The 27,638-nt window shown below is 41.2% G+C and overlaps 3 protein-coding genes across 16 annotated transcripts; 1 reads left to right on the top strand and 2 right to left on the bottom strand.

Annotated features, from left to right (window-relative positions):
* The first annotated feature begins 1,801 nt into the window (after window positions 1-1,801).
* Window positions 1,802-4,345, top strand: LOC103721514 (transcription factor bHLH61-like). The gene is made up of 4 exons (XM_088713149.2): window positions 1,802-2,039; window positions 2,849-2,974; window positions 3,093-3,263; window positions 4,011-4,345. Exons 1-4 carry the CDS (start codon window positions 1,962-1,964, stop codon window positions 4,098-4,100), a joined length of 465 nt encoding a protein of 154 aa, XP_088569275.2. The 5' UTR covers window positions 1,802-1,961; the 3' UTR covers window positions 4,101-4,345.
* Window positions 4,346-7,430: 3,085 nt separating this feature from the next.
* On the bottom strand, window positions 7,431-17,454 carry LOC103721515 (uncharacterized). Of its 14 annotated transcripts, XM_088713150.2 has the most exons (10): window positions 17,095-17,451; window positions 16,931-16,965; window positions 13,365-13,497; window positions 11,724-11,867; window positions 10,704-11,108; window positions 9,927-10,129; window positions 9,371-9,798; window positions 8,046-8,095; window positions 7,845-7,935; window positions 7,431-7,760 (listed from the first exon to the last, which is right to left on the bottom strand). In XM_088713150.2, exons 7-10 carry the CDS (start codon window positions 9,373-9,375, stop codon window positions 7,664-7,666), a joined length of 243 nt encoding a protein of 80 aa, XP_088569276.2. In that variant the 5' UTR covers window positions 9,376-9,798; window positions 9,927-10,129; window positions 10,704-11,108; window positions 11,724-11,867; window positions 13,365-13,497; window positions 16,931-16,965; window positions 17,095-17,451; the 3' UTR covers window positions 7,431-7,663. The 14 variants fall into 14 exon arrangements, 6 of the variants coding, with proteins under 6 accessions (XP_088569276.2, XP_089784250.1, XP_089784252.1 ...); XR_015974263.2 differs by adding an exon at window positions 16,517-16,683 and having other exon boundaries at window positions 7,431-7,722; window positions 7,800-9,798; window positions 17,095-17,453; XR_016398854.1 differs by lacking the exon at window positions 8,046-8,095 and having other exon boundaries at window positions 7,431-7,722; window positions 7,800-7,935.
* Window positions 17,455-25,980: 8,526 nt separating this feature from the next.
* LOC103699953 (peroxidase RIP1-like) lies at window positions 25,981-27,638 on the bottom strand. Its single transcript, XM_039133188.3, has 3 exons — window positions 27,371-27,638; window positions 26,985-27,179; window positions 25,981-26,758 (listed from the first exon to the last, which is right to left on the bottom strand). Exons 1-3 carry the CDS (start codon window positions 27,578-27,580, stop codon window positions 26,201-26,203), a joined length of 963 nt encoding a protein of 320 aa, XP_038989116.3. The 5' UTR covers window positions 27,581-27,638; the 3' UTR covers window positions 25,981-26,200.

Below are 27,638 nucleotides of genomic sequence, written 5' to 3'. Positions count from 1 at the left end.
ATTTAGATGAGTGTGGTTGTATGTCATGTATTTGTACATGGGATGCGCAAAGCGCATGAGACATGAAATCTAAAAATGATTGTGGACGAATAGCATGATATATATAGAATGGACCTAAACCACAATTCATTGGAAGTCATTATTCAAATCTCAACTGCTTGAAGCCACATTGTTGCATGTTAGCTTGTAAATAAAAGAAATGCTAGATAATGACATCGTTCCTTGCAAAATTTTTGTGGCGTTCTTCAAAATCGCATCCAATTCAACCAATGTATATATCAAAGCTGATAATTATTTCCTTTATCACCCCTTCCCATCCTCATCTCCGAGAGCAGCGACCGGCATGGGGTGGGAACGAGGGACACGCGTGGACCGAGGAGGTGGAGATGAATTGGACAAGGAGGTGATGGCGAAATCCCCCCCGTGAGGGGTATTTGGAGGCATTCACAACTCACACCCAACAAAAACACACTCGCAAACCCCACAACCCCTTCCCCTCTCCCGTACATTCCCAACGCGCAAACAACCATCCCTTGACGCCATCGCTCGCGGCTTTCGATGGCGCCCCGATCACGAGCAGATTCCAGGCCACCTCTCTCTCTCTCTCTTATACCCCACCCCCTCTATCCCTTCTTTTTTTTCTTTTTTGGTAAATATATCCCTTCTTCTTCCCCTTGCACTCGTATAATAACAAGCCTCACAGTCTTTTCTCTCTTTTTTTCCCCAAGTAATGTGGTGGGGTGTTATCATGGCCACAATAATTGCCTCCGTTGTCATTTGCAGTGGTGGTAGTAATTTAACCTATTAAGGTCTCTAGGTTTTTATATATATCAAGGAATCAGTGGAGGGGTTCGTGACGTAGACTTGTGAGGAAGGTTGTTTGTCTGAAAAAATTATTAGTTGGATCAGATCCATTAGTTCAGCGGTAGACCAATTCAACCACATATCAACATGCATAAAAACGAGCAAAAAAAAAAAATACATACTGGTTTGTGGGTATATTAGTCCATCAGCTCAGCAGGGAGTCTGATCTAACTACAAATTTTAAGCTTGTCTGAGGGTGTGATCCAAGTAGTGACCATTGGGCAGCAAAAATTGGACGTATCATCCATACGAAAGAAGAATTTACCTTCGTACGATCCACTGTTGGGTCACCCACCACACATATCGCAAAAGTCCCTACCAAAAATGCAACCCAGAGTCTCCGAGTAGCAGTGTTTAAATAAGCTACCAGTTACCCAAGGTACCATGTAATGGGGGCCTTATGTTTCATGCTCTCCTTGTTGTTTCGTCAGAGCAAAAGAATGTTTGGGGGCATTTTAAAATGTAAGGGTTGGTTTATGCTTTTGGATCTAGCTAGCACTAAGCTGATACAAATATCCTATGTAAGGCTACTCAAGTGATGAGGGTGGGGAGAAGAACTATCATGTTAATAAAATGTTGCAATATAAAGAAGGGCAAACACAATTAATATGTCTTCTTAAGTGAAAAGACATAACGAGACAAAAGAATTTGAGGTATGTGATCAAGATTTAATTCCATTAGACCACTTTTTTTCTCTTTATGTGAACTAGAACAGAATTTAGTTTCTTTCTTAAAATGTTATATTAATTTAATTCTATGATAATTAACATTTTTAAGACGTGATTAAATAACAACACCCAATCCCAAACTAACCAAAGATTAAGTCGCCTACATTATTTTTCTTAGCAAGGTAGGGAGTACTAGGGGCACTGCAAGAGTATATTTTTCGAAAGCTGAAGGCTATTCTGGGTATTTCCTCGGCACATATAATCTATTATTTATTTGAGGAAACTGAGGCAGCTCATGTGGGTGGCAATCAGGAGACCATATAGATTTGAGGGCTCCTTCCTCTCCTTAAGCGATCCTCCAGTTCCCCAACAGCTTTACACACACACACACACACACACACACACACACAGAGAGAGAGAGAGAGAGCCATGGTCTCCAGGGAGCAGAAGAGAGCTTCTCTGCATGACAAGCTGCAGCTCCTTCGCTCGATTACAAACTCTCGTGCAGTAATTTGCCTAAATTTCTAAGCTCTTTAGCTTCCATTGCTGTGCGCTCATTCTCCTCTTGTCCCTTTAGTTAGCACTGTAGGGATATGTGTGTCACCTAAAATTTGGTTCATATATATGTATTTAGAAACTCATTGTGAAATCTTCCAATGTTCTTTTCTTTTTTCAAGGTTTGCATTTGTATCATCATCTAGTTCTTCGGTTGCTTGCTCGCCATCTATATATTCTATCACCTCTTACAATAAACTTTCAGTTTCTAACCTCATGCTCCCGTGAAAATACTAAATCTCATCAGCTAACACATACCGTACTGTTATCACCCACTCTTTCCAAATAATTTCATGTGGTAGTTTCATTTACTAAATCAACACTGATTTGTTTTCTCTATTGTTGCATCCTATAACGTTATTCCGATTGTTGCTAAAACTTCCCCACACTGTATGATGGCTAGTGGTATCTTTCCTAAACTCATTAAAGGGCCAAAAATGGTGATGATATGTAGCTAAGCAGCAGACTTTAATAAGATAGAATATACTCGCCGCAAGTTTACACTAAAATTCCGAAGACATTCTTGTCCTAGTCAGCACTCTTTAACAAGCATTCGACCCCACAGAAATTATTTCCATGTATTGACCTGCGTACAACCATCTTGCTATAGACCTGAATATTTAGAGAAAATAATTCTTTGGTAAATTACCGCATGAAACTTCTTCATTTATAAAATAGTATTAGAAACTACTAATAGAACCCACACAGCTTGTACCTATAAGGGCGGAGTATGATTTCATGTTCGCTTCTCTTTCTGGCAGCTGAGTAAAACATCAATAATAATAGATGCATCGAAATACATTGCGGAGTTGAAGCAGAAAGTTGAAAGACTGAATCAAGAGCTTGCATGCGCGCGGAATGTTGTTGAAGAAAACCCTTTGCCTATGGTAAGTCTGGGTGCTGTTTTCTAATGCAATCTGTTCTAGTGCTCTCTACAGACCTAAAAGCTACGTAGTAGCTAGCTGCTTCACATACTCTTCACTGCTTCCATCTATGTCTTGACAGGTCACAGTTGAAACCCTAAAAAAGGGTTTCCTTATCAATGTGTTCTCAGAGAAGAGATGCCCAGGATTGCTTGTCTCTATTCTGGAAGCCTTTGAGGAGCTGGGCCTCGATGTGATGGAAGCTAGGGCTTCTTGCACTGACATGTTCCGTCTAGAGGCAGTTGGAGGAGAAGTAAGATGAGAAAGAATGACACAGTTATATATAATTCCATTAGAATGCAACTGTTTCAGCACAGTAGACAAATAAGCCATCTAGTTGATGAGAAAATGTCTTTTCCTGAAGATCAAGGGTATAAAGTGGATAAATAAGTGCATCAGTTATCTATTTCAATACATGCACACATACTGGTATTTTACATAAATATTTGCTCTCTTTTTTTTTTGGAGATATCTCATACACTTGTTACTTGAACATTAATTTGTGGTAAATTTTTTTTAACAAGATACAGAATTCCAATCATTTGGGGTTAGCTTTGATTATGAACTTGCCTTTGATTCAAGTATGGTTATATGTATTAGATACATGAGAAGACAGCAAAATTAGTACTTCATGCATAGAATGCATGCAAGCATAGGACATAGTATCTTCTCAGCTCCATGGGACATGTTGTACGATATCCAAGAGTATCCATTATTACACTGATGACGGTACATCAAAGATATATGAGTGGTTCACAGGGCATGTACATCACATGCACTTAGACAATCATGAAACCCAGATATGTATAGCATGTGAATCATAGAGTGAACTGTTGGGACCCTTCTCTGTCCCCAGCCTTTGCACAAGGAAAGCGGTCCCTAAAATTGTGGATTGGGATGAGGTGGCCCTTCTTGTTTGTTTTGTTTATTTCATATTGATATAAATAGCTCAGTTAAATTCAGTCACTAAGGTTTGATTTTATTTTAATTTAATTTGCAGAATCAAATCAAAAGTCTGGATGCGCAAGTGGTAAAACAAGCAGTGCTGCAAGCCATCAAGAGTTGCCCTGAAAGCAGCGAGCAAGAGTAATTATAGAAGACCTCCCGGCGCAAGCTTTGATCTTTAGATCCTAAATTTCCTATAGCATTTTGTTATGGGCTGCAGAAGCTCTTTAATGAAGGTAGATTATTCTATGTATAATTATAATTAGAAGGTTTCCGAAGAGTATGAAATATGCCTTGTTATTCTATTTGAAATAACAAGACTCTGAACTAATAAGTACACACCTTGTTCCAGTAGAATCACTAAAAATGTATAATTTGCTTTTTCATCTAGAACATCTCTCAATTCTTTAGAATATTTCATCACTACAGCTGAATACAGCACAACGTGTAAAGCATGAATAAGGATCAAGCATTACTGCTCGTCGTACAAGTCGTCAACAATGGCAAATCTTCTATAACTTGATTCCCATGAAAGCAGAATTTTGAAGGCTTGTGAAACAATTCAATTATGTAAAGTGGCAGTGATTAAACTGTGGGAGATGCTCTGCAAAATAGAGTGATATGGTGGTGCAAAAAATCTACTGCTCAATCAACAATCCAAAGTAGATGAAGAGTGTTGGACATAAATATTCTAGAATTCCTATGGCAATCACAACAAACAAAGGAAATAGAAGGTTAATAGAACCTGCAGCTTTGAAGCATTTTATGGAAAGCGCTTTCTTCAGGGTATGGCCAAATGATGTCTACTTCCAAGATACAACGATTCACCAGTCTCCTAATGTGCATTCAAATAGGATCCTTGACAAACCCTATAAACGTTATACCAAATAGAATGCAATGCCAAAAAACTTCAAGAAAATCTATAGAGAAAAAAATACTTCATAGAATTCTCTTTATGCACGCCCAATTGGATACAGTAAGTCCAATAAGTATGCATTCTTAATTTACATAGGCTTCTTAAATCTCACCAAGGTGGTAATATACTCTTAAATCTCTCGCACTCATTTTCAGATCTCGATATTATGGGACCAAATGACCCATGCCACATTTGTAGATATGAGAAGCTGTGAGTGAATAAGTTTCTCGAAGGATTGCATCCCTTCGCTTAATAAATTTGTCCCTTGGATATATTGCATTCCTTTAATAAAAGGATGCATGCCTTCTAAGCATAACTACCAGTTCAAGAGATATTTCTTTTGAGTTTAAATTAAGATATGTATCTTCTGATGCATATATATCCACCAGCAAATGCATCCTTTTGATTTATCATCCAAGAGATGTCTCTTTGTTTTATTATTCAAGAAATGTCTCTTAAAGCACCTCTAAAAAGAGAACAACAAGAGATGTGTCCATTCAAAAATATAACATAATTAAATTTTGGATCACTATTTTGAAAAAATAAATAAATATTTTATTTATTAAATCCAACAGCGTTGAGGGTGTCGACTAGTTCATTCAACACCGGTGACTTGGGTTGGAGTCCCATATTCACCGCAACTCATGATTTGAATAAATTTTCCTTGCCCAACTTACGAAGAAGGGAAATTAAAAATGTAGACAAAGACTCGTGGTAGATGAAAGGTCAAATTATGGATGCTTGTGTAGAGAATCGTCAAAAGGAGTTACTTAAACAACTAATAAGAGCTTATATATTGTATCATCAACTTATATTGGCATTATGATCGGCCGTTCGTGAGAAAACACGAGTGTTATAGACAGACTAAATTATTATTATTATTATTTTGGTAGTAGAGAGGCCAAACTAATTATTGACTCGCAATATAACGTGAACTGGAGTAGCACTGGTTGACCAGCTCAAGATCATGTAGGTTCTACTTATTGCCATGAATTTTGGATCATGCCAAGTTCACATGATGGCCCCCTAGCCAAAAGGGTTCAAAATGTAGGAATATTACGTATCCAATGGATTGTTAAAATTTAATATGCAAACTAACCATATATAGATTTTTAAACATATAGACATAGATTTTTAGAGTGTGCTTCCATAGCTTTCCTCTAATAAATTTAAATCCAATTCTAGGTAGCGGACTAAATTTCATCAACACAATCAGTTCATTGATTGATCTGCTACCTTAAATAAGTTGCATCGTTTCTGCTACAGTATACTTTAATAATCAAGGACCATAGTTCTTTCTTAACCAAACCAATTATATAGGAATCAAGCCCAAGGTTTGCTTGGCTTCGGTATTCCATCGAGTTAGCCTAGCAATGTGCCCCACGGACTGGTTCCAAATGGATGCATATTTCTCAGCTGCTGGTTCCCGTGAAGAAGCCACTTCTTTCTCAGGGTGAGAAAGGGTTTAAAGAAATGATACCTTGCTTATAACCTGAGAGCGAAGTGGTACATGATGCCAAGAAACGTGGAGAGGGTCCTGAGGTGAATGTAATATGTAGCTTTTAGGTACGCAAAGATAGGATTTACAATAATGTTTGATGGGGATGGGATTGCAGAAGAGGGAACGTACATGGCGCTAATGTTGGTGGTTTTCCGTGGACATAGAGACAGCCATCATCACTAGCATCATGCATTGTTAAATAGCATGGATAAAGATAACACTCACTGTTCTCAACAAGAATACATGTTTATGTAAGACATTTCCATCACTATTAAGACCATACCATTTTTGTGAAACATCACCAAGTGATAATTTTTTAGTGACGAATTATCATGTGGTCTTGACAATATGAACTACGATTTCCTAACAACAAAAAAAAAAGGAAAATGGAAAGAAGAATAATGAGCTACACGGTTTTTTCCCTGAAATAATGGTGGGAGATTAGATTCCGGAGAATATCAAGATCAAAGTATGATAGAAACGCTCTCACAGGTCATCTCCAGTGGCTTCTCGGTGAGCTACGATCGAAATCCTTACCAAATAAGTTAGAAAAAAAATCTACGAGATCTATTCTCTAGTCTCCAATTGCATTACCAGCTTTATGCAACAGTAGTAGCTCCGCATATGGTGTGATGAAGTGGTGTAACGTTCCCTTAAAACTTAAATTCCGACAGAATATATGAATAATTATATTTTTTTATCAGAAAAATATTTATGAAAATAAAAAGGCCGTATTTTTTTCGGGGCGAAGATGAAAAATATAAGAGGACTGAGGACTCCTTGGACTTCCTATTAGTTGACGATGAATCAAAGACCTCTCTGCTAAGAAGAAGGGTGCCAAACATCTAAGCTAAACCTAGTTATCCTATATCATAAATGTTCTAAATGATTTATCTCTTGTGATTATCCTGGCACATAGTTCACATTCCATGGAAGTTCTTGGTCATTAAACAACGAAAATTATATTTACAGGAGAAATGCATACGAAGCGTCAAGAAAAATTATGGGCTTTGAAATTCTACTGTACAAGGACAAGGTAATTTCTTCTTTGTTCCGTATAACAAAACAATAAATTGCATATAATCATAACTTTTAATTTCAAAAGACATGCATCATCACAAATATCATTATTTCATCAAGATGCAGTCCATATTCTCACCACCATAAGCCCGCTGCACATTTAATTAGGCATGATGTGCCATCCCCACAAGCTAAAGCTACAAGCCAACATGATATCATTGCGAGACGCTTCATGGACGCCGTTCCTTGGAATCATCGAGCAGCTGAGGGATTAATTCTTGTCATCATCCATGGCAAAATTGGTCTCCAAGTAATGTTTCAGCGCTGCACCTGAGAGCACTGCAAGGGTCAGGGCTTGCGCATGCATCCTGCACCACCACCACCATAAACAACAAAATCATTGTTACCTTTATTTCCGCCTTCAACAAGAAACTTATCCTGCTAACAAATACCTAGCATGGATCAGCCTGACGCTGGTCTTGTGTGGCGTTCTTTTACGCGAGTAAGCTAAGGATGCCACCAAGGCTGAAGCCCATAGAGTTCCTGAAAGACACAGGATTCCATATTAGCCAGTGGCTCATCATAGACCTAAAACTTCACCAATTTTTTCTTGCTCCTTCCGAAGAAGCCAGATGATCAGATGCTTTGCTTACCGACACTGGCGAGCTTGTGCTCAGAAACCCATGCCTGCAAAGAGCCCATCCTGAGAAGACACAGGAAATGGAGGGGGGGAGAGAGAGAGAGAGAGAGAGGCACAGAGGAGCGTGAGGTGAGTGCTGAGAGTAAGAGGCCAAGGAACAAGTTATAAAGGTGTAGGTGCCCCTGGGTTTAAACATTAAACCTGGGATGAACGTTACAAACCACTGGCAAGCAGGCTTCAGTTAGACGCTCATTTCAACTTTGAGACAAAGGGGATTGTATTTTTTCAACCTTTTATTCTCGAAGAATGAGTAACGGGCCAGCTAAATGGCAGGTGGTGGAACGGAAGTGGAGTGGGTCTTTCTAATTCAGCCATGGCCGCTGGATTTGCCAAAAGGCTCTAGTCCTACCAACACGTGGTTTGCAACACATGAAAACTGGTTAGGTGTAAGTGTAACCCAGCCCAATGGTTCTGACCATAACAAAGGCTACACCCTGCTAAACCATATGGGGGCATTTTCAAGTCTCAGGTGCAAGGTTTAAGCTTAACCCAGTAAAATAGAAAATTTACCCCAACAATATTAATGTAACTATGCTAGTATCATCTTGTATCTGGATGATATCATTGTCTAGTTAAATTGTGTTATCCGTCAATCACAAAATCATGGCACTGGAAGAGATATGGCACAGAAAAGGGGGCACAGATAGACACAATGCCCTAAGACTCCACATTGTCAAAAGCGTCTGAAATACCTTGAACAAATTGGGTAGATAAAGCGGAGCAGCATCTCTAGGAACTCATGTTTGGGGGCCATCAAGGACTAGACAGAAGAGGAAGAACAAAGCAAAAGTCATTTTAAGACCCCTTTCTGAATGAATGAGACAATGGTGATGTCACAAGCATAACAGGCGAATGCCACAGGTTTAAATATCAAAATCAATAGTGAGGTTGGAAGAGCTATTAGGTAGCATCAAAGGTGGATGAAGTTTCAACATGATTTGACCATGTTAGTGTTTGTAACGAGGGATATCAACCCAGCTGGGAGAATCAAAGAGAGAAGAAAAAATCATTCCATATTTGGAGAAAACTTTCATTTACTGTGAAAACATATTCAACTTCACTAAGCATCACGAACAAATAACAGTTGACAGCCTATTGAATGGAAGATCAAGTATGCTAACACTTCATAGAAATACGAACGGATATCAACACATGCATGGAACAATGCATGCATCTCCTACAATACAACAAAGCTACCTTCCAGTGTTCACACAACAGTAGGGTCAAAGGTGCAGGAGGGAGGCAAGAATATCAGAAAAAGTGGGAGTGATATCATACCTCATTGCACGCTCACTGGAGATTCAGTATAGGCAAAGTTGTGACTCAAAAGGATTTTCTTTGCTTTCGAGAAATTTTCTTCCATGCTTTCCATGCGGCTCTGACTTCAACCAGCTCTGTTATCTGAAATGCTTCTGTTTGCATCTAGACTATCCACCCATTTCTTCCATGGGGATTTGGATGGATCCAAGAAGTCGGGTGACTGAGGCAACATCATAGAAGAGTAGAACTCATCAAATGCTTTCTGGGTTTCTTCGGACTCGATCACTATTTGCATTTCAGGTCGTGTTAAAGAAGAGTAGCGGTCACCCCCAGGGATCAGAAGGGGCAAGGGGTAGAATGTCAGAAAACATCACCAGAGATAACTCTATGACATCTTTTGGTAGCCAACCCCGCTTCACTGCTGCTAAAGTCCCCACTTTTCAGAGCTGTGATGGTAACAAAAGTTAAGCACTTGCATGACTTGGATTAAGATATGCACAAGCTCAGATGAAAAAAACCCAGAAATTATTAAAATAAGGCTCATGTTTTTATCTACTAAAAGATAGGACACTACCCTATAGTATATACTGGTGCAGTTGCAGATGACAGTATATTGTCTTATTTACTTCAAAGCTTATACTCCATCATCGCTGATAGCTTAGTTGATATGGTTGCTTAAAAGTCACTTGTCAGATATCTAAAATAGGCAAAGATTTTCAAGTCAAACATCCTGGTAAATCCCGATGTTAGTTAGTACTGATAATTTGCCACAACAACCTGTCAAATGTATATATGAAGCAAAAGACTAGTTAGGGGAAAAGTATCCAAGACAAGCTTTTCAACTTCAGAATATAATAGTGTAAAATGGCCTCCAGCAGTAAAATAAGAGAAAATGATTCTGAAGCGAATTTAAAATGGGCCATTTTACCACTTTCCACCATAGTTTTTCGAGATCTCTACATATGCTTTTCTCGCATTATTTTGTTTTTTAAATATTCATTGTGATGCATACATACATATATATATACATATACATATATATATACATAGAAAACTTAAAAGCTTCATGATTTTCTTTTAGATGGGCAAACTATGGTGAGTCCCACATGCTCTTCCATTACACTTGATGATATTAGGCACCAACAAGATGCAAAATTTTGCTGAAAATATCAAACTAAGTTTGAAGGAAAAAGATGACAACCTAATGATAGCTAGCGATTTCCTACCTATTCCAGGATGTATGTTAAATAGCAACATTTAGCATGCAGCAATTGTAAAAGGAGCTATATGCATCAAATGAAGACCACCAGGTTATAGGGTATAGCTTGCCTATGTAGCATGAAAGATTCACCTCATATGGACAGCTCAACGAAATTATTTCCTGAAGACGTCTGCAGCTGTCCACATGAGCAGCAAAAGACCTTTCTGACGTGAGACACTTTAGTCCACCCATTTCATCTGGCTCATGAAGCCATCTTGCACAAACAGCAAGACGGAACTCTGAGTCTCTAATTTCATCATTTTGTTTTCCTGGCAGATCATTTCATCAGTCACTGTCACATTGAATGTTTGGATGTTCTTCACATTTATCGAGTGCAGCATCCACAACCTCAGAACTTTCTAGATCATCATTTTCCGCAACTTCAGCGGCCAACACATCCTCCGCAATTCTTGTTTTTCTGATAATGTGGCCTTGCTTTGGAGGTTGTTTCCTATATTTGAAATGAACTGTTTACTTATGGAAACAATGTTCTCCCTACAAGGAAATAATAGATGTCAGCTATCTAACATTCAACCAGTAAATGCTGTTAAATTTAGATGTTTTATGTATTCCTGAGACATCCATGACAGGCACGCTTTCCAATCATGGTTGTCTTGACCATGTGAAAAAATTTAAATTTCTAATGTAATCAAAAATGTTATATACATGTCTTTTCAGATCATTTTAGTTGTAAAAAACAATGTGACAGTTCTGATTTAATACTATAAACCCCTAAATAAGAATGGCTTATGGATGGTTCCTCCATTTCCATCTACAATAAGCAAGTGTTATTAGACTGTTCTGTGCAAATTCAGATGCCACTTGACTACAAATGAGAATACTTTTCAGCAAATACATAGGCAAATTTAAATCTGATAATAAGCTAAACTAATTATTCACTTGATATATGCTTAATCATTAGTCATTATACTGATGAATGCATGAAAAATTACCCTGGGATAAAAAACAAGTGAGACAGAAACCACATAATTGTACAGATCAGAGTGGACAAATCTATATATGTATTAATCATTAAAGAACAAAAAGTCCAGAGAACCGAGATATCATAGTAAAAGCAAACTCAAAAACAAGCCAGCGACAAACATATACGTTAAAACTTTTCAGTATATTATTGAATTGATATAAATGATCATAAATTCAGCGAAGCTGGAGTCGCTACCGATCCCAATAAATTCAGCAGGCAGGAGATAAGAGTACATCTGAACAGTGCATTCTCTTCTTGCACCAAAACTCCTACAGAAACCAATTCAAATAAGCAATAGGAAGTAAGCTAAGGAGCATTCTTTTCCTTCTTTCCTACAGTCATTACCCAGAAAGGGAAAAGGGGGGGAAAAAACACAAAAACAAAAAAAGCATGCTTACTAGTAGTAAGAGTTTCAGCATTGCTATAACATGCTATAACTCTCCAAACAGCACATTTTGTAAAAGATATCAACTATCTCAGAAAGCTCGGGGATAGGCTATCCTTTTTCCTTTCCTATAACTTGGAGAGAGTAGACAGTGCTAAACTAGTAGACAGTTGATAAAAGAAAAGATTTCATCATCATCAACATCACTGTGTAGCAGTGTTACCTAGACACTCCGACCTCCAAAAATCCTGACACAGGGACACTTCCATATCATACATACATTGATGACCAGGTAAGTTCACCAGTCAATAACAAAATTTTGTTACACTTACACTTATGCCATTGTAACACTAAAAGAAGAAGAACATATAGATCTGACACTTCACTAAAAGAGTATGGACACTTTTCACTATCAATGTTTAGTACTGTAATCATACTATAAAAAAAAGTGCCAGCAAGTGCAATAAGGTGCTCTCGACAGAGTATTCCAAAAATAAGTGTCAAGTACTAAATCTTGTAGCTGACATAAACAGTTCACTCCATTTTCTGGGAGTGCCACCAAATGGCACGTCATGTTGTATCATCTCTCTGTGTCTAAAAGAAAGAAGCAACTAGGTTAACATAGCTGGGCAGTGACGAATATGGAACTGTTGCAAAAGAATCATCACAACAAATATTGAAGTGAACGCAATGAAGGTGATATTTACTAATGCTTGCAGTTTGTGTGTGAACGTATGCATGCATCTATTTGCACGTATCTCCAAAGAAAACAGTCATACTGAAATGTGGAGATAGTTTATTTCAAGTCACCTAAAGATCAAACAAAGCATGTGTACAAGATAGCTGTATGGACCCACAATAAAGTGCACAGAAATTAGAAGGCTAGCAGCTAAGAATTATGATGGAGTGAATGCAAGTGACAAAATTTGAGGTAAGAGCTGCTTTTGCCCAAAACCTTTATTTTTTCCTAACCAGGGCCTCGATGAATCCAAAGTGAAAGAACCAACTGGTCAAACTCCTTATTCATTGGTCTAGTGTATGGAAGCAGTCCTTCCTATCGAAATTTCAAGCGCATCCCTTAAGATACAAGTTGACAAGGACTTAACTAATGGAGAAAAGCTTCCAGCTTTGTTGGCACAAAAAGAACTCTTGGATGAGAAAGGCTTATATGCCGCTGAACATGCCCAAATTTACTTTGTGTGCAGTGTGTTAAATAAGAACAAAGTTCATCATGCAGTTGCTCAATATTTTTTAAAACGCCGTATTTTATTCACTTAGTTTGTAAAAAGGCATATAAATTAACTCATTCTAGTTCTCACTTTTGGGGTGGTAATAAGGCATATAAATTAACCCATAAAAAACTTCAAGTTCTAGTTCTCACTTTTGAGATGGTAATATGCTGAAAACTGACATTATTGGGTAGGCTAGAATTAACATAATTCGCAATAACCATGCCAATAGGATCCTCTCTCTCCATGCATATTCAGGGATCTCCATCTTCAATGAAATCATGGCTGCCAAGAAATGCACCTAACATATGTTAATCTCAGACCAAATAAGAAACTAATTACAGTAATGGAGTATCATTTAGAACACATAATAAAAGACTCCCCCCCAAAAAAAAGAACTAAAGCAATAGCATATTAGACCCATAAGCATATTCAAAGATGCAAGTGATTATTGCATTTACAATAAATTAGAGATGTCGTAGAAGTTTTGTTTCTTTTGTTGGATTATCATAATGGAATAGATTGCATTAAATACATCTTGATGACTTAGGAAGTACACTCCAACAAATGATCATCTCATTGATTTAGCAAATAAAGAAGTTAAATGATTGTAATGCAAGGGTGAAAATACACCTGCCTCGACAGTCATGCTAAAGGCAAAGGAGTAGAACTAAGGGCATGTTTCGTATTCTTAAAGAATGTGTTTTCGTATTCTTAAAGCAAAAGAACATTTTCCAAAAGAAAATTATTATTCGATAGCATTATACGAAAAGTATTTCTATAAGAAGAAAGTTAAAAACAAATACTTTTAGGAGAAGCTAGAAAACCTAGCTTTTGGCTTTTCCTTCTATTCAGAAGCAACACCAAACATGCCCTAAGGCAACATGGGCAACCCTAGGAAGCCTAAATTGATAGCCAAGCATGGCTATGTGGTGACACTTGACTCACAGGTCACAAAAAAACTCAAATGTTTGTAGTGTTAGGATGCTTTGTAGGTAACAACAACTTCAAAAATTCACCAACAATAGCACAAATAGAATTATGAGATGAAATCACTTCCATCACGCCTGCTGTCAAGTAAGTTTACCAATACAACTTGAATCACATAAACCAGAGGTTAGACAAGAATGTTATGGGCAAAATATCAAAGTCGTATCAGTGCAATCAGAGTCTTTTTGATAATTTTGTTTTCAGTCTTTGTATTTTTCTCAATTTTGGTAACCGCTAGCAAGAGTCAAATCATCAATTAGCGAATTAAGGATAAGAACCATACCATCAAATTCAGTTGTCAGCAGAAAAATCCTGCTGGCCAAAGAAATTTGAGTCCTAGTCAAATTCGGGTCAACTGATAAACCCAGGTTACCATCAGTTGAATCTAATGGGGACTCGGTCATAGTCAGATATTCCATTTGCATCTAGAAGCACCCTTAAAATGCAGCATTAGTTCTTAAGAGCCATCATGCAGATATTTTCCAAGTTTCTAAAGGATTCCATGAGTCTTTATCAATGTAAAGGCCCTAGAACACTATAAATATCTCATGTACTCATCTCTTTTATATCATAATGAGTAGAATAGAAGTTTTCATGAGTGTTCTTGGTGGTGTGACTCTGCCTTGCTGTGATGCAACTTTGTAGAAACCTTCATGTGACTCGAATGCCCTTTTTCTCTTTTAATACAATTCCATAAGGCCCTATGCAAAACTAGCGCAACGTTATTGACGTGGAAAGTCCAAGTGACAGCTAGGATGACTCTGGTCAGATTAATGGATTCAGTTGGGGAGAATCCAACTAGTTATCCTACCTTAATTTACTTTCCAGCTTTCTTGTTTGGATCTTGTCTTCTACTTACCCTAGTCTAGAATTAGCTCTCTACTTCTTGTTTGTTGCTTTCTAGTTATCTTTTAGATCAAGCTTTCTAGTTTAAATTAGCCTTCTAGTTATTCAATTTATTTTCCTGCGACAATAATTATTTTAAAACTCAACAATAGTATCTTACTATTTTCTTCTTTATTAGAAGACTTCAATTCCTTCTAAGGTAGGAGAGATCTTGTTCGGGTCATGTCAAGTTTATCATAGTGATCTGCATCTCAGGGTTTTTTTTAGTCGTAGCATACTTAACCCAATTACTTACACACATTTACACTGATCTCACGTAGCCAGATCCCCTGTCCTTTGCGATTCCTGACCCACATTGATGTTCTATATCATGTAGAACAAAAACATAAGAATTATGCCACTAGGGCCAACTACAAATGGTAGGATCTTATTTCTTACGTCGCAAAGTTCCCCACTAACTCTGTTTTTTTTCTGTGTCTAAGTCCATCTAATCTTTTCTTCATTATCAACAGAAAGACCGCAAGCCATCAGATCCTCTCACGTGCATCAGACATGACAAAAATCTAGTTGCGACTAATTTGAGGTTAAGCATTGGTATCCTTCATCAAATGGTGTTCTCATGAACATTGCATCAATCGCAATTCTAGTTCTTAAATAACACAAATATAAATATATATGAATGCAACCTTAGTAAAAAAATATGGAAAGTGAGAAAAGTTTTCCTATGAAGTACTAGATTTTTAAAATCAGAAATTTCCAGAAAGCTGTCTGGGTGACTTGCTTTTCATATCTGACACCAGGCGATTTCTAGATGTGACAACAAGGCATCAGCAGGTATCTATACAAAAACAAATGCGCATGTGGAAGATGCTCAAGATCCTTGTAAACCAGGGAACCTTACTGTATACTTGGAAATATAAGAAGATAGCTTGCCAATTAAAAGGAGGCTACCAAGACTATGTTTCTTTGTTTAAGTTCCTGCTGTAAGTTCAGCGTATACGCAATCAACTTGTCATGGTATGATATCAATTACTAATTCGCTTATTATCAATTCCTCCTTGAAAGTAGGGGGCAGAACTTCTTTTCTTGATGAATAAATGCAGCATCCTAATAAACTACAATCACATGTTAACTTAACATGACCAATCTGATGACAAGCACCAAGGCTTTCTTAGGACATGATGAAGGTTTACATAAGAAAGAGAGTGTGTTGGTCTCATAAATATTTGAAGGTGGAATCCTGTATTGGAAACATATAATTATTGTGTGCACCTACTTATAAAGGAGCTATTAAGGAAGAAATTCCTCCCTTGCACAGTATTTTTATGCTTTTTTAAAGCACAAGTTTTTGCTTTGGTTGCATACTTTATCATAATGAAGATAAAATTGGTACATACCCGCATCTGCAGAAATAAAAAAAATGTTATTATATTTAAATAATTAAGAAGTATTTAAATGCGACCCTTACTCCTCCTGTCGGCTCGGCTACTCCTAGCCCACTCAATTTTATGCAGATCTGCATTCCCTAATTACTATAACGGATCCCACCAGCCCAAAAGATGGCAGATTCCAACCCTGCTTCAATTGCTATACGTCAAGATTGGAATGCTTTAGCAAAGGCCCATCTACGCAAAGCTGATAAGATGCATGATGCCATCAATACTTAGATCATTTACATAAACGACAAGTAATAACACAAAAAGGCCCTTCCGACAATAATATATACGGAATATCTTTTGGTAAATCTTAGCTCCTTTCAAGAAAAATTAGTTCTATCGAAAACATTATTTCACTTTCTTTTTCATTCAAGAGCAGAATCCAATAAACTGCACTTTAATAATTATCAATTCAAATGCGGGAAGATTTTCCTTTATGGTCTTACTCGATAAAGCAGGTTATCTCGCTGCATCTGAAGACCTGCAAAATTAAATATCATCAATGTTAAAAATATAAAATACTCCAACTACTATCAAGAATACAATAAAAATCTTGGAGAGGGAAAAAAAAAAGAAAAAGAAAAGAAAGAAAGACTTAATCTCGAGCTACCTCTGTAATTAGTTCCCACGTATCCGACGCGCAAGACGACCTTCTTATTGCGGGATTCCCGTCTCCTTCCTCCATGATTGGATGGCGGAGGAGAAGCAGAAGAGGAGCAAAAACCCTAATTATTCTAGGGTTTCGAAGGAGGGCGAGAGCGCTAGGGTTCGGGAGGAGGCATTGAGAGGAGAGGAGTCGCACCGAAAAGGCGGGGCCATGCGAAACCGACTGAAGCGGGCGAGGAGGTTTTCAGCAGAGAGGGAGGCATTCACAAGAAGGGGGACGGATTGGAAGATGAGAGGATGGACCGCCTGAACTAACGGACGGAGAGTCGCCCTCTCCGTTAGGCTGCGTATTACGTGTCATACTCTAAGGGGTATTTGGTATGGGGTGAGCGACCAAAAATGACGATGAGATCACTGTATTTGGTTGCATTATAATCCTACGCCTGGTGATCTTAAATCACCTTCACTTCTCAAATCATCCTCCAATTCGGTGATGGGATATCCGTCCTTGAGGTCCGGAATCCAAGATCACCCCAGAACAGTGATCCTGGGTTCAAAGTTAAAAACAAAAATACCCTTCAAGTTAGCAAAAAAATTGATATGTCAATATACCATCAATATATTATGTCAATGCTATATATATATATATAATGTTGATATTATATATTATATTAATGATATAAATTATATTATAATATATTACTAATCATATTATTATGCTATTATTATTGAAGGATAATTTTAAATTATAGTAGAAATATATTATTATATTTTATATTTATATAATGAAAATATTTAATATATTACTATATTACTTCTATTTATCTTATTTTTCTAATCAAAATAATTATTAGTATTTAAAAAAATCCATTATAAGTATAAATAAAAATATTAATTCTACAATAAAAAATAACATATTTTTATAAGATTAATGATTTATAGGAGTAATAAATATATTTTTATAGAATATAGTAATAATTAATATATTGATAAATATATTAATATTTTATTATAATATATTTTACATGATTAATAAATATATGATAAGGGTTACTAAAAGTAGAATATGTGACAAAATTATGAAGCTATTATAGAAATTAGCATATTGGCTTACATTTTTAATTCATGAGAATTAAAAATACATAAAAAATCCATTTACGATATATCAGGGGTATTTGTGGTATCATGTGGTCAGTGATTTTGGATTCCCATACCATACCAAATAAGTTACTCATGAATACCCGAAGATTTTTAATCACTGGACCATAGCCTACTAAACACATTGATTTTAGATCACTGGGGATCAAATCACCCCAGTATTCGGATCACCGGGGATCTTAGATCACCGTGGTGATCTTGTTGGGGTTACCAAACGCCCCCTAAAGGGCCACTTATACGATGTCGTCCTTGCCGGATTTCTTTAATTTCGATCCCAAAAATGTTCTCTCACGCATCCAACTCGTAACCATCTGTTTGCCTATTTGGTAGGCGTCCGGCGATGCCTTTAGATTGAGCTGCCAATTGCACTTTGAAAAATGCCATATTTTGTTTTTTTTAAATATATTTATATTAAATTTATATGAATCACCCGTTTCAAAAAAAATAAAATAAAATTATAGTCTTGTTCTATGATTATGCTGACAAACAATAAATGTAATAATATTCACTTGGAAGAAGATTTGACTACAGTGATTGAGTGGATCTGAGGACAGCACATCTGGGCTTGCAGAAGAGTTTGGCTCCTTCCGAGCCTGTCATGTCTACTAAGAGTGAACAATGCAGCGGATTGCGTCGTCTTCTATATTGCGCATCATTTAGGAGAGTTTCTTTAGAAGAATCAGGACTTGGTTTCTTTTTTACTTTATTATATATATATATTTTTTTCTGATTTTATTGGTTGCACTTATATGCAGACTGGTGCGAGTCACTGTTGTATTAGGAAGGGAAAGTGGTCAAGGGATAAGATTATACCATGCGGGCGTATAAGCGGGATTGGGCTACAGGTTCCACTTTTTAGGCCCTATCTCAGGCTGGCCGGGCCTCGATCTTATTTTTCTTACTGGATTCGGATCGCATATTCTTCTTCTGGCCTCTTTAGGCCGGGCCATTATCCCCGAAATAGCGGGCTGTTACAGCAACCTCCGAAATGCGCATCTCCTCTCCCAGTATCATGGCAGTAAATGTTCGATGAAATGACTATTAGAGCTCCTGTGAGAGATATGGTGAGGCATGAGAAGACGAGCATTTTCTTGCGGCCAAGAAGCGAGTCGGCGAGTGTTGCAAGCAAGAGACCTCCGATGATGCTGGCATGCTGGCAAGGGCCGAGCCAGAGCACTTGAGGTCTCACTCGGATACTATGGAGGCGTGCTTGGGGAGGTCCGATGCCCATGAGCCCTTGGAGAGGCTGCACAGATTGCTGGCCGACGAGCCCGATGGGTCGTCGGAATGGGTGCAGTATATGAAGACATTGATGAAGGTCTTTGGGCGTCGAAAAACCATGCTGGGAAAGCGAAAGATGCTTGGAAGAACTGGACAAGCTCGTGCGGCCGGCGTAATGTTCGATGGTGTCGTCGAACGATGGGGAAGCTGCCTTCTTAGCTCTCTGAGGTTGGTTTGCCGACAGGGACTGAGGTGGAAACGTGCGTGGAGACTGGAGTTTGCTATAGCTTGTGTCTCAGGTTATGATGGGCGTGGGAGGGATGGGAAGGGTTGAGGGCTCGAGCAGATCCAGATTTTGAGCACTAAATTACGTTTGATGTATATTTTTTCTTTTTCTTTTGGTACAAGAGCCGCTCACATTTAGAGTGAGTATAACTAATAGAGTCTGAAACAACCCAGGACCTCACCTAAAATATCTAATCTGAAGGTATTAATTGAATTCTTTGATCTTGTATAAGTACCCAAGATCTACCCAGCAACTAACCGATATGGGACTAAACACACACCTGTACGGATCCTCGCATTCTCTCTCTGTCTAAGCCTTAACATCCTCGTTGGGCTAAGGATTCAAATCCATTCAAATCGAATCACAAACACCATGATCAGTCCGTGGTCAGCTCCAATGAATCCGTGCTATAGTGTCCCCTAGTCCACATAGGCTATGAGCCGGGTCGGCTCTGATACCATTTGTAGCAACTTAGGACCTCATTCAAAATGGCTAGCCGGAAGGTATTATTTGGGTTCATTGATCATATATAAGTACTCAAGATCTATCCAGTGAATAACCGATGTGGGACTAAACACATGCCAGCACGAGTCCTCACATACTCCTCCCGTTTAAGCCTTGACGTCCTCGTCAGTTAAAGGGTTCAAATTCATTCAAATCTAATCAGAAGCACCATGATCGGCCCATGGTCAATCCCAATGAAATGTACTACAGTGTCTCTTAGTTCACATAGGTTATGGGCCGGACCCGCTCTGATACCATTTGTCACAACCCAGAACCTCACCCAAAATGGCTAGCCGGAATATATTATTTGGATTTCTTGATCTTGTATATAAGTATCTGTTGTGGGATGGGGTTCCCAGTTTAGTCCCACATCGGATAATCAGCGGAAAGGTCTGTGCCTTAAATGGGGGGTGCAAACACCTCTTCTGACCGAGGGCCCTTTTGCGGGACAAAACCGTGAGGGTAGGGGGCAACCTCCGCGGACCCCCGCGCCGGCAGGGCTCGGGACTGTCATTGGGACTGTCATTGGGCTCCGGCCCTGGGCGACCTCCCGCAGACCCGAAGCGGCAATCCCAGAGCGGACAATACCTCGGGGAGGACGCGGATGCTTTCCCTGCTCGTTCGGTGTGCGGGCTGGTGTCGGGGTTCCGACCCCACATCAGATGGCGCTAGAGGAAGGGCCCCGGCCACGCACAGACCTTCCCGCTGGGGGGCTGTGTTGTGGGATGGGGTTCCCAGTTTAGTCCCACATCGGATAATCAGCGGAAAGGTCTGTGCCTTAAATGGGGGGTGCAAACACCTCTTCTGACCGAGGGCCCTTTTGCGGGACAAAACCGTGAGGATAGGGGGCAACCTCCGCGGACCCCCGCGCCGGCAGGGCTCGGGACTGTCATTGGGACTGTCATTGGGCTCCGGCCCTGGGCGACCTCCCGCAGACCCGAAGCGGCAATCCCAGAGCGGACAATACCTCGGGGAGGACGCGGATGCTTTCCCTGCTCGTCCGGTGTGCGGGCTGGTGTCGGGGTTCCGACCCCACATCAGTATCCAAAATCTATTCAGCGAATAACCGATGTGAGACTAAACACACGCCCGTATGGGTCCTCACAAACTTGCTACACCACGACACACATTGAACATGATCTTTAGCTATTAAAAAATGGTTGTTGAGAAACCTGTTACACCAGGACAAGGTGATTGCATTCAACACTTCGTTTTACATAATATATTGTAAATCACTTAATAGGTCTTTTGAAGATTTGAAGGTTTCGGAATTTTGGTGTCCATGATTTAAAATAGTTTCGAGAGCCAAGCATAAGCACCTGAGTTCCGAGTTTCTGTTGATACCTGAAGTGTTCAACCAGAGGAAGGGAGTATTAATCCATTTCAACAGTGTCTTTTACACACATAAAATAGCTATACTTGGCATAATCGTGGCGACCAGGTCTAATGGTTGATTGCAAGTTAAGATAGATACATAATGGTGAAGTATACAAGTCGATGGGAAAGACCAAAACAAGGAAAGCAATTATAGACAATCTTTTATAATGCCCAAAAGCTCTGCACACAAAGGTTTACTTATTTCTAAAGCAGGCTCGCTCAAAGAAACTCCCATTTATTCCTTAAAACGGTACCAGCTAATATAATATATTGAAACTTTGGTCACCATGTATCGGCCGAGAAGTAACATGCTCTTTCTCTCTGTCACGATAGTTAGCTGTTCGACTCTTTGCAGCTCCAGTGGGAAATTCAGATTCTTTTGTTCTGCATAGGTACCGAGTGTTCTTCATTTGTTGTACGTGTTTGAGATAACCTATATATATATATATATATATATATATATATATATATATATATATATATATATATATATATATATATATATATATATATATATATATATATATATATATATATATATATATATGTTGGGGGAAAAATGGACCACCCCACAAATGCAATTATAGTACCCAAATCCGTCAGCAAGATCGAGCTCACCATGCAGGCCGAGCTCATCATGCAGGCCGAGCTCAGAAAGCCGAGCCGAGCTCATGCAAGCCGAGCTCAGAAGGCTGCCGAGCTCGTCCATGCTACCGAGCACAGAAGGCCGAGCTCATCCATGCTGCCGAGCACAGAAGGCCGAGCTCATGCAAGCCGAGCTCAGAAGGCTGCCGAGCTCATCCATGCTGCCGAGCACAGAAGGCCGAGCACAGCAGGCCAAGCACAGAAGGCTAAGACCAGCAGGACGAGACCAGAAGGCTGAGCTGACCTCAGAAGGCCGGCCTCGTCATCTATATGCTGCGGCCATGCCCTGCAGCAGCCTTACCGCACCATGTTTTACTTGCCGGCCACTCCACGACATATTAATCAGGAACCATACTCTGCTACGACTGTCAACGCCTCATCATTCCCAAGAATGTACTGCACTGTGCGCCTCAAGCAAGCTCTGGCTGCACGCCACCTCCTCCCATGATGGGAACGGGCCATCCACGGCAACTCATTACTTCCACGCCCACGTCCAATCGTGACGGTAACCCATTAATTCGCCCAGTCACATCACAGGTAACCCTGCCACTCTCCCTATAAAAGGGGAGCTTCTCCCTCTAAAAAGGGGCGGGAGGCTTCTTCCTCCCAAGGGGATTTTTCGGACTTCACATACAGTCCCCCTCTCCTTCTCCAAAATTAAGCCCCCCTCTGACTTAGGCATCGGAGGGCCGGCGCCGGAAAGCCCGGCCACCGGCTTTTCTGCAGGCACCCAGACGGAGGACGCCGCCTGCCGACGGATCGCCGCCCGCCAGTGTTCGCCGGAGCTCCTCCTCCTCCTCCGTTCGCGGCCGCCCCCGGGTCCAATTTCCAGCAACAGTTGGCGCTAGAGGAAGGGCCCGAGTTGTGGCCATGAAACTAAGGAGCAGAGGAGTCTCTGATACCTCCCGGCATCATGCTCCAAGCCCCGGGCGCTCAGTCCAGAATCCACCACCAAGACCTCCGGCAGACCAAGCTCTACAAGTCTAACCCGAGCACTTCGACGCGCTAGTGCAGCAAGTCCAAGCGCTAGCCATTGCAGCCCAAAGCCTGCAACAAGTGGAGGCTCCTCCTGTGCCGCCTCCACGGGTTCATGTTAAGCAGAGGAAGAAACCGACTCCCGAGCCATCTCGAATCAGGCATGGCTCCCGCTGCAACGACGTATGTGGGGGCAACCAGTGAGAAGTAGTAGTCTAAGTCTCACGTCAACGAGCTGGGGGGAAGAGAAATAAAAGCTGAGATCTGGAGAAGGAGAGTTATGGAGCTTTAAAATGGGATTGTAAGCCTCTGTGACAGGGTACAGCCCCATTAAATCTCATTGTCTTTCCAAGTCTTCTATCTTCCGGCAGCAAGCAAGAAACCAACATGTACTCCCTCCTCACGGGCGTAAGTCCTTAGGGTAGCGCCCGCAACGTTGCTCCCCTTCAGAGCGTCGCCATCACAGAAGCCCCCGCCGAGCTCATACAAGCCGAGCTCATGCAGACCGAGCTCAGAAGACCGAGCTCATGCAGGCTGCTAAGCTCAGAAGGCCGCTGAGCTCATCCAGGCCGAGCTCATGCAGGCTGCCGAGGTCAGAATGCCGAGCTCAGAAGGCCGCCGAGCACAGAAGGCCAAGCTCAGCAGGCCGTCGAGCTCAGAAGCCCGAGCGCAGAACACCTCGCAGAAAATCAAGCCAAAGAAGGCCGGTGCTGAGCCAAGTCTTGAGGGACTTTGGAGCTCGGGAGCCATCAAAATATCTCCAAAAGGTACAGGACGCCACTTTGGCTTCAAATAATTTCAATATTTTATCTATTTTCAGGTCGGAGAATCCAAAAAACGACCCACGGGTATCTCTATCTCCAACGTCGCCCCGCTCCGAATAAGGGCGCACGATCGCCAACGAATGAAGTCCATCTCCCGTATGTCTCCAAGATCAGATTCCCGACCAAGCTCGGATCCCCCAGTTAAAGGATTAACGTCATGCTACATCGACTAATCGAGCTCGGCTCGATCTCCATCGACTAATCGAGCTCGGCTCGATCTCCATCGACTAATCGAGCTCGGCTCGATCTCCATCGACTAATCGAGCTCGGCTCGATCTCCATCGACTATCGAGCTCGGCTCGATTTCGGCTTGATCGTCAACAGACAAGGCCAAAGAAGGCCGCTGAGTCAACCTGGAGCACTTAACTCCAACTGCATGAGAGGTACACCCTACTTGGCACGCACATCTCCATATATATTTGGCTATGTTACAGGATGATCGACAACTAGACTACTTCCTTCGCCCGAGCCAAAAAGCTGCTCGAACTCGGAAGTCGGGGGGTAGTGTTGGGGGAAAAATGGACCACCCCACAAATGCAATTATAGCACCCAAATCCGTCAGCAAGATCGAGCTCACCATGCAGGCCGAGCTCATCATGCAGGCCGAGCTCATCATGCAGGCCGAGCTCAGAAAGCCGAGCCGAGCTCATGCAAGCCGAGCTCAGAAGGCTGCCGAGCTCGTCCATGCTGCCGAGCACAGAAGGCCGAGCTCATCCATGCTGCCGAGCACAGAAGGCCGAGCTCATGCAAGCCGAGCTCAGAAGGCTGCCGAGCTCATCCATGCTGCCGAGCATAGAAGGCCGAGCACAGCAGGCCGAGCACAGAAGGCTAAGACCAGCAGGACGAGACCAGAAGGCTGAGCTGACCTCAGAAGGCCGGCCTCGTCATCTATATGCTGCGGCCATGCCCTGCAGCAGCCTTACCGCACCATGTTTTACTTGCCGGCCACGCCACGACATATTAATCAGGAACCATACTCTGCTATGACTGTCAACGCCTCATCATTCCCAAGAATGTACTGCACTGTGCGCCTCAAGCAAGCTCTGGCTGCACGCCACCTCCTCCCATGATGGGAACGGGCCATCCACGGCAACTCATTACTTCCACGCCCACATCCAATCGTGACGGTAATCCATTAATTCGCCCAGTCACATCACAGGTAACCCTGCCACTCTCCCTATAAAAGGGGAGCTTCTCCCTCTAAAAAGGGGCTGGAGGCTTCTTCCTCCTAAGGGGATATTCCGTGCCCTACAAATACTGTTTATCTCTTCTCTACACACTTTGCCCCCTTCCTGACTTGAGCGTCGGAGGGCCGGCGCCAGAAAACCCGGCCACCGGCTTGCCTGCAGGCACCCCAGACGGTGGACGCCGCCCGCTGACGGATCGCCGCCCCGCCGTGAGGACCCCCTGCTCCCTCTCTCCGGCCACCCCAAACGGAGGACGCCGCCCGCCGACTGGTCGCCGCCCCGCCGTGGTGACCTGCAGCTCCCTCTCCCTCGACCGAAGATTGCCCCGGGTCCAATTTCCAGCAACAATATATATATATATATATATATATATATATATATATATATATATAGAGGTATTATGTAAGTGATAACCTAAATTTGAAAAAAAAATCGTTTTTTTATCAGTTGCTAAGTAGATGTAGTGACTTAGCTTTAGCAATGTAATGGAACATCATCTGTACTTCTCAATTGCTAAAGTTTTTTTTTTATTATTATTTTTTATGATAAGGGAGGCCCAAAAAAATGCCAAGAGAAAAGGGAATGTACATCGTACGGGACTATGTACAATGAATAGAGGATCGAGTAAAAAGTGATTAAGCTAAGAACTTTGAAGTTGTAAAGTTAAAACTTGCCAATTGAATAATAGTCATAACAAATATGTTTCAATCATATTTGACTTCCAAAAGAATATTTCATAGAAGATGCAGCTGGCTGAAATGCAACCAAGGTAAAAAACAGAATCCTCTGATGCTAAAGTAATGCATGAAACCTTTTGCTAAAAACACTTAATACATACAAGAATCCATCTCGTGAACACCCAGAAACAGCACAGTGCCACGCCATGTACAAAACCCTCCAATCCAAACAACCAACCAAACTCTTCATCTCATCCTAATTCGCAACTCGACAATTCTCACGAATCTCCCCATCACTCCCGGTCAAGGGGCTCAAGTTCCCCATCCTAATCATAGCCGTCCCAAAGTCAGCCCAGAAGGCATCACGGTTCCCGCTATACTTCTGCACCAGCTCACCAGCCAAGCTCCCGTCCCCCTTAAACAACTGCTGGTCCGAGTGCAACAGTCCCCTGCTTTCCACTAGGTCTTGGTAGTAGGCCGTGTCGAAGCTCACCGGAGACTCATCCAGCGGTGCGAGTTTGTCGTCATCGCCCGACGGTGGGCACACGGCCTGGAGGGAGGCGGCGAAGTCGCCGTCGATGGTGGATGTCTCATTGTAGATTCTGTTTCGGAACAGAAGGCATCGAGAGAAGCCAAGGCTGTGCGCGCCGGAGAGGGCCACGAGGTCCACGAGGCCCAGACCGTGGGACTCGAAGTTGGCGATGAGGTCTGGAAGATCCAAGAGAGGAGATGGGATATTGGTATTCGCTGCGTCCCTGCTTGCCGTCGTGGTGTCCCTTCGGCCTAGGAGCACATCATAGGAGCCTCCTCCAAGCTGCATGCAGTCAAATTTATGGCAGTAGAGTTAGAGAACGTACTAATTAATGGCATGCAGTTGCTACGTATGAAATGGGAAACGCGCAAGAATCATGGGAAACGATACTGTCGAATCTCATTTGATGGTTTACAGTTTAGACTCTGTATTTGATGGCTGGGCTGCTTAATTAATTTGATGAGTGACATATGTTGATAGAATCCGATTTCATTAGGACGAAACTCACAGCCACAACGGAGTCTCGAGCAGCGACAGCCAGGATATCAGCACACGAGACCACATTTCCTAAGCACGCCAAATTGACATCCGCTTTAATTTGATCGATCACGTCGAAGCCCCGAACGGAGTTGTTGTTAGGCGCTGCCGTCTTCTCGCCGATGAAATCTGGGGTATCATCCAACAAAATTGATCCATCACAACCCTGCCATCAGAATTACATGACAATTTCTTCTTCAGTCTGAGCAATTAAAAGAAAATATATATATATATATATATATATATATATATATATATATATATATATATATATATACACGGGCGTATGTCGATCGAATACAGCCTATTTCGATGTTCTTTGCTAGGCAAAGATGATGAAGAGAGCCATGTAATTACATTAACAAAGCAGTCGTGGAAGTGTAACCGGACCAACGACGCACCCATCCGAGGCTCAAGAGCGATCGCCTCCTCAACCATTACTTTGATTGTGGGCAATGCCTGCGGGCAAACTGCGTCGTAAAAGTCTACTGATAGCTCCCCAAATGCGGAGAGCATGATGGCCGAGATCATAGCAAAGTATGTGATGAACAATTGGGTAGCAGCCATGGAGAGACACCCTGCTCTTTTATGATGATAGGGGGAGGGTAAGGTTTTTGGAGACTTG

The sequence above is a fragment of the Phoenix dactylifera genome, chromosome 17 (assembly GCF_051530095.1).
Source record: "Phoenix dactylifera cultivar Ajwa chromosome 17, Ajwa_hap1_PhDact_Kaust_v1.1, whole genome shotgun sequence".
Taxonomy (NCBI): Eukaryota; Viridiplantae; Streptophyta; class Magnoliopsida; order Arecales; family Arecaceae; genus Phoenix; species Phoenix dactylifera.
Note: the sequence above shows the minus strand (reverse complement) of the source record. Positions and strands in the feature narration are given on the sequence as shown.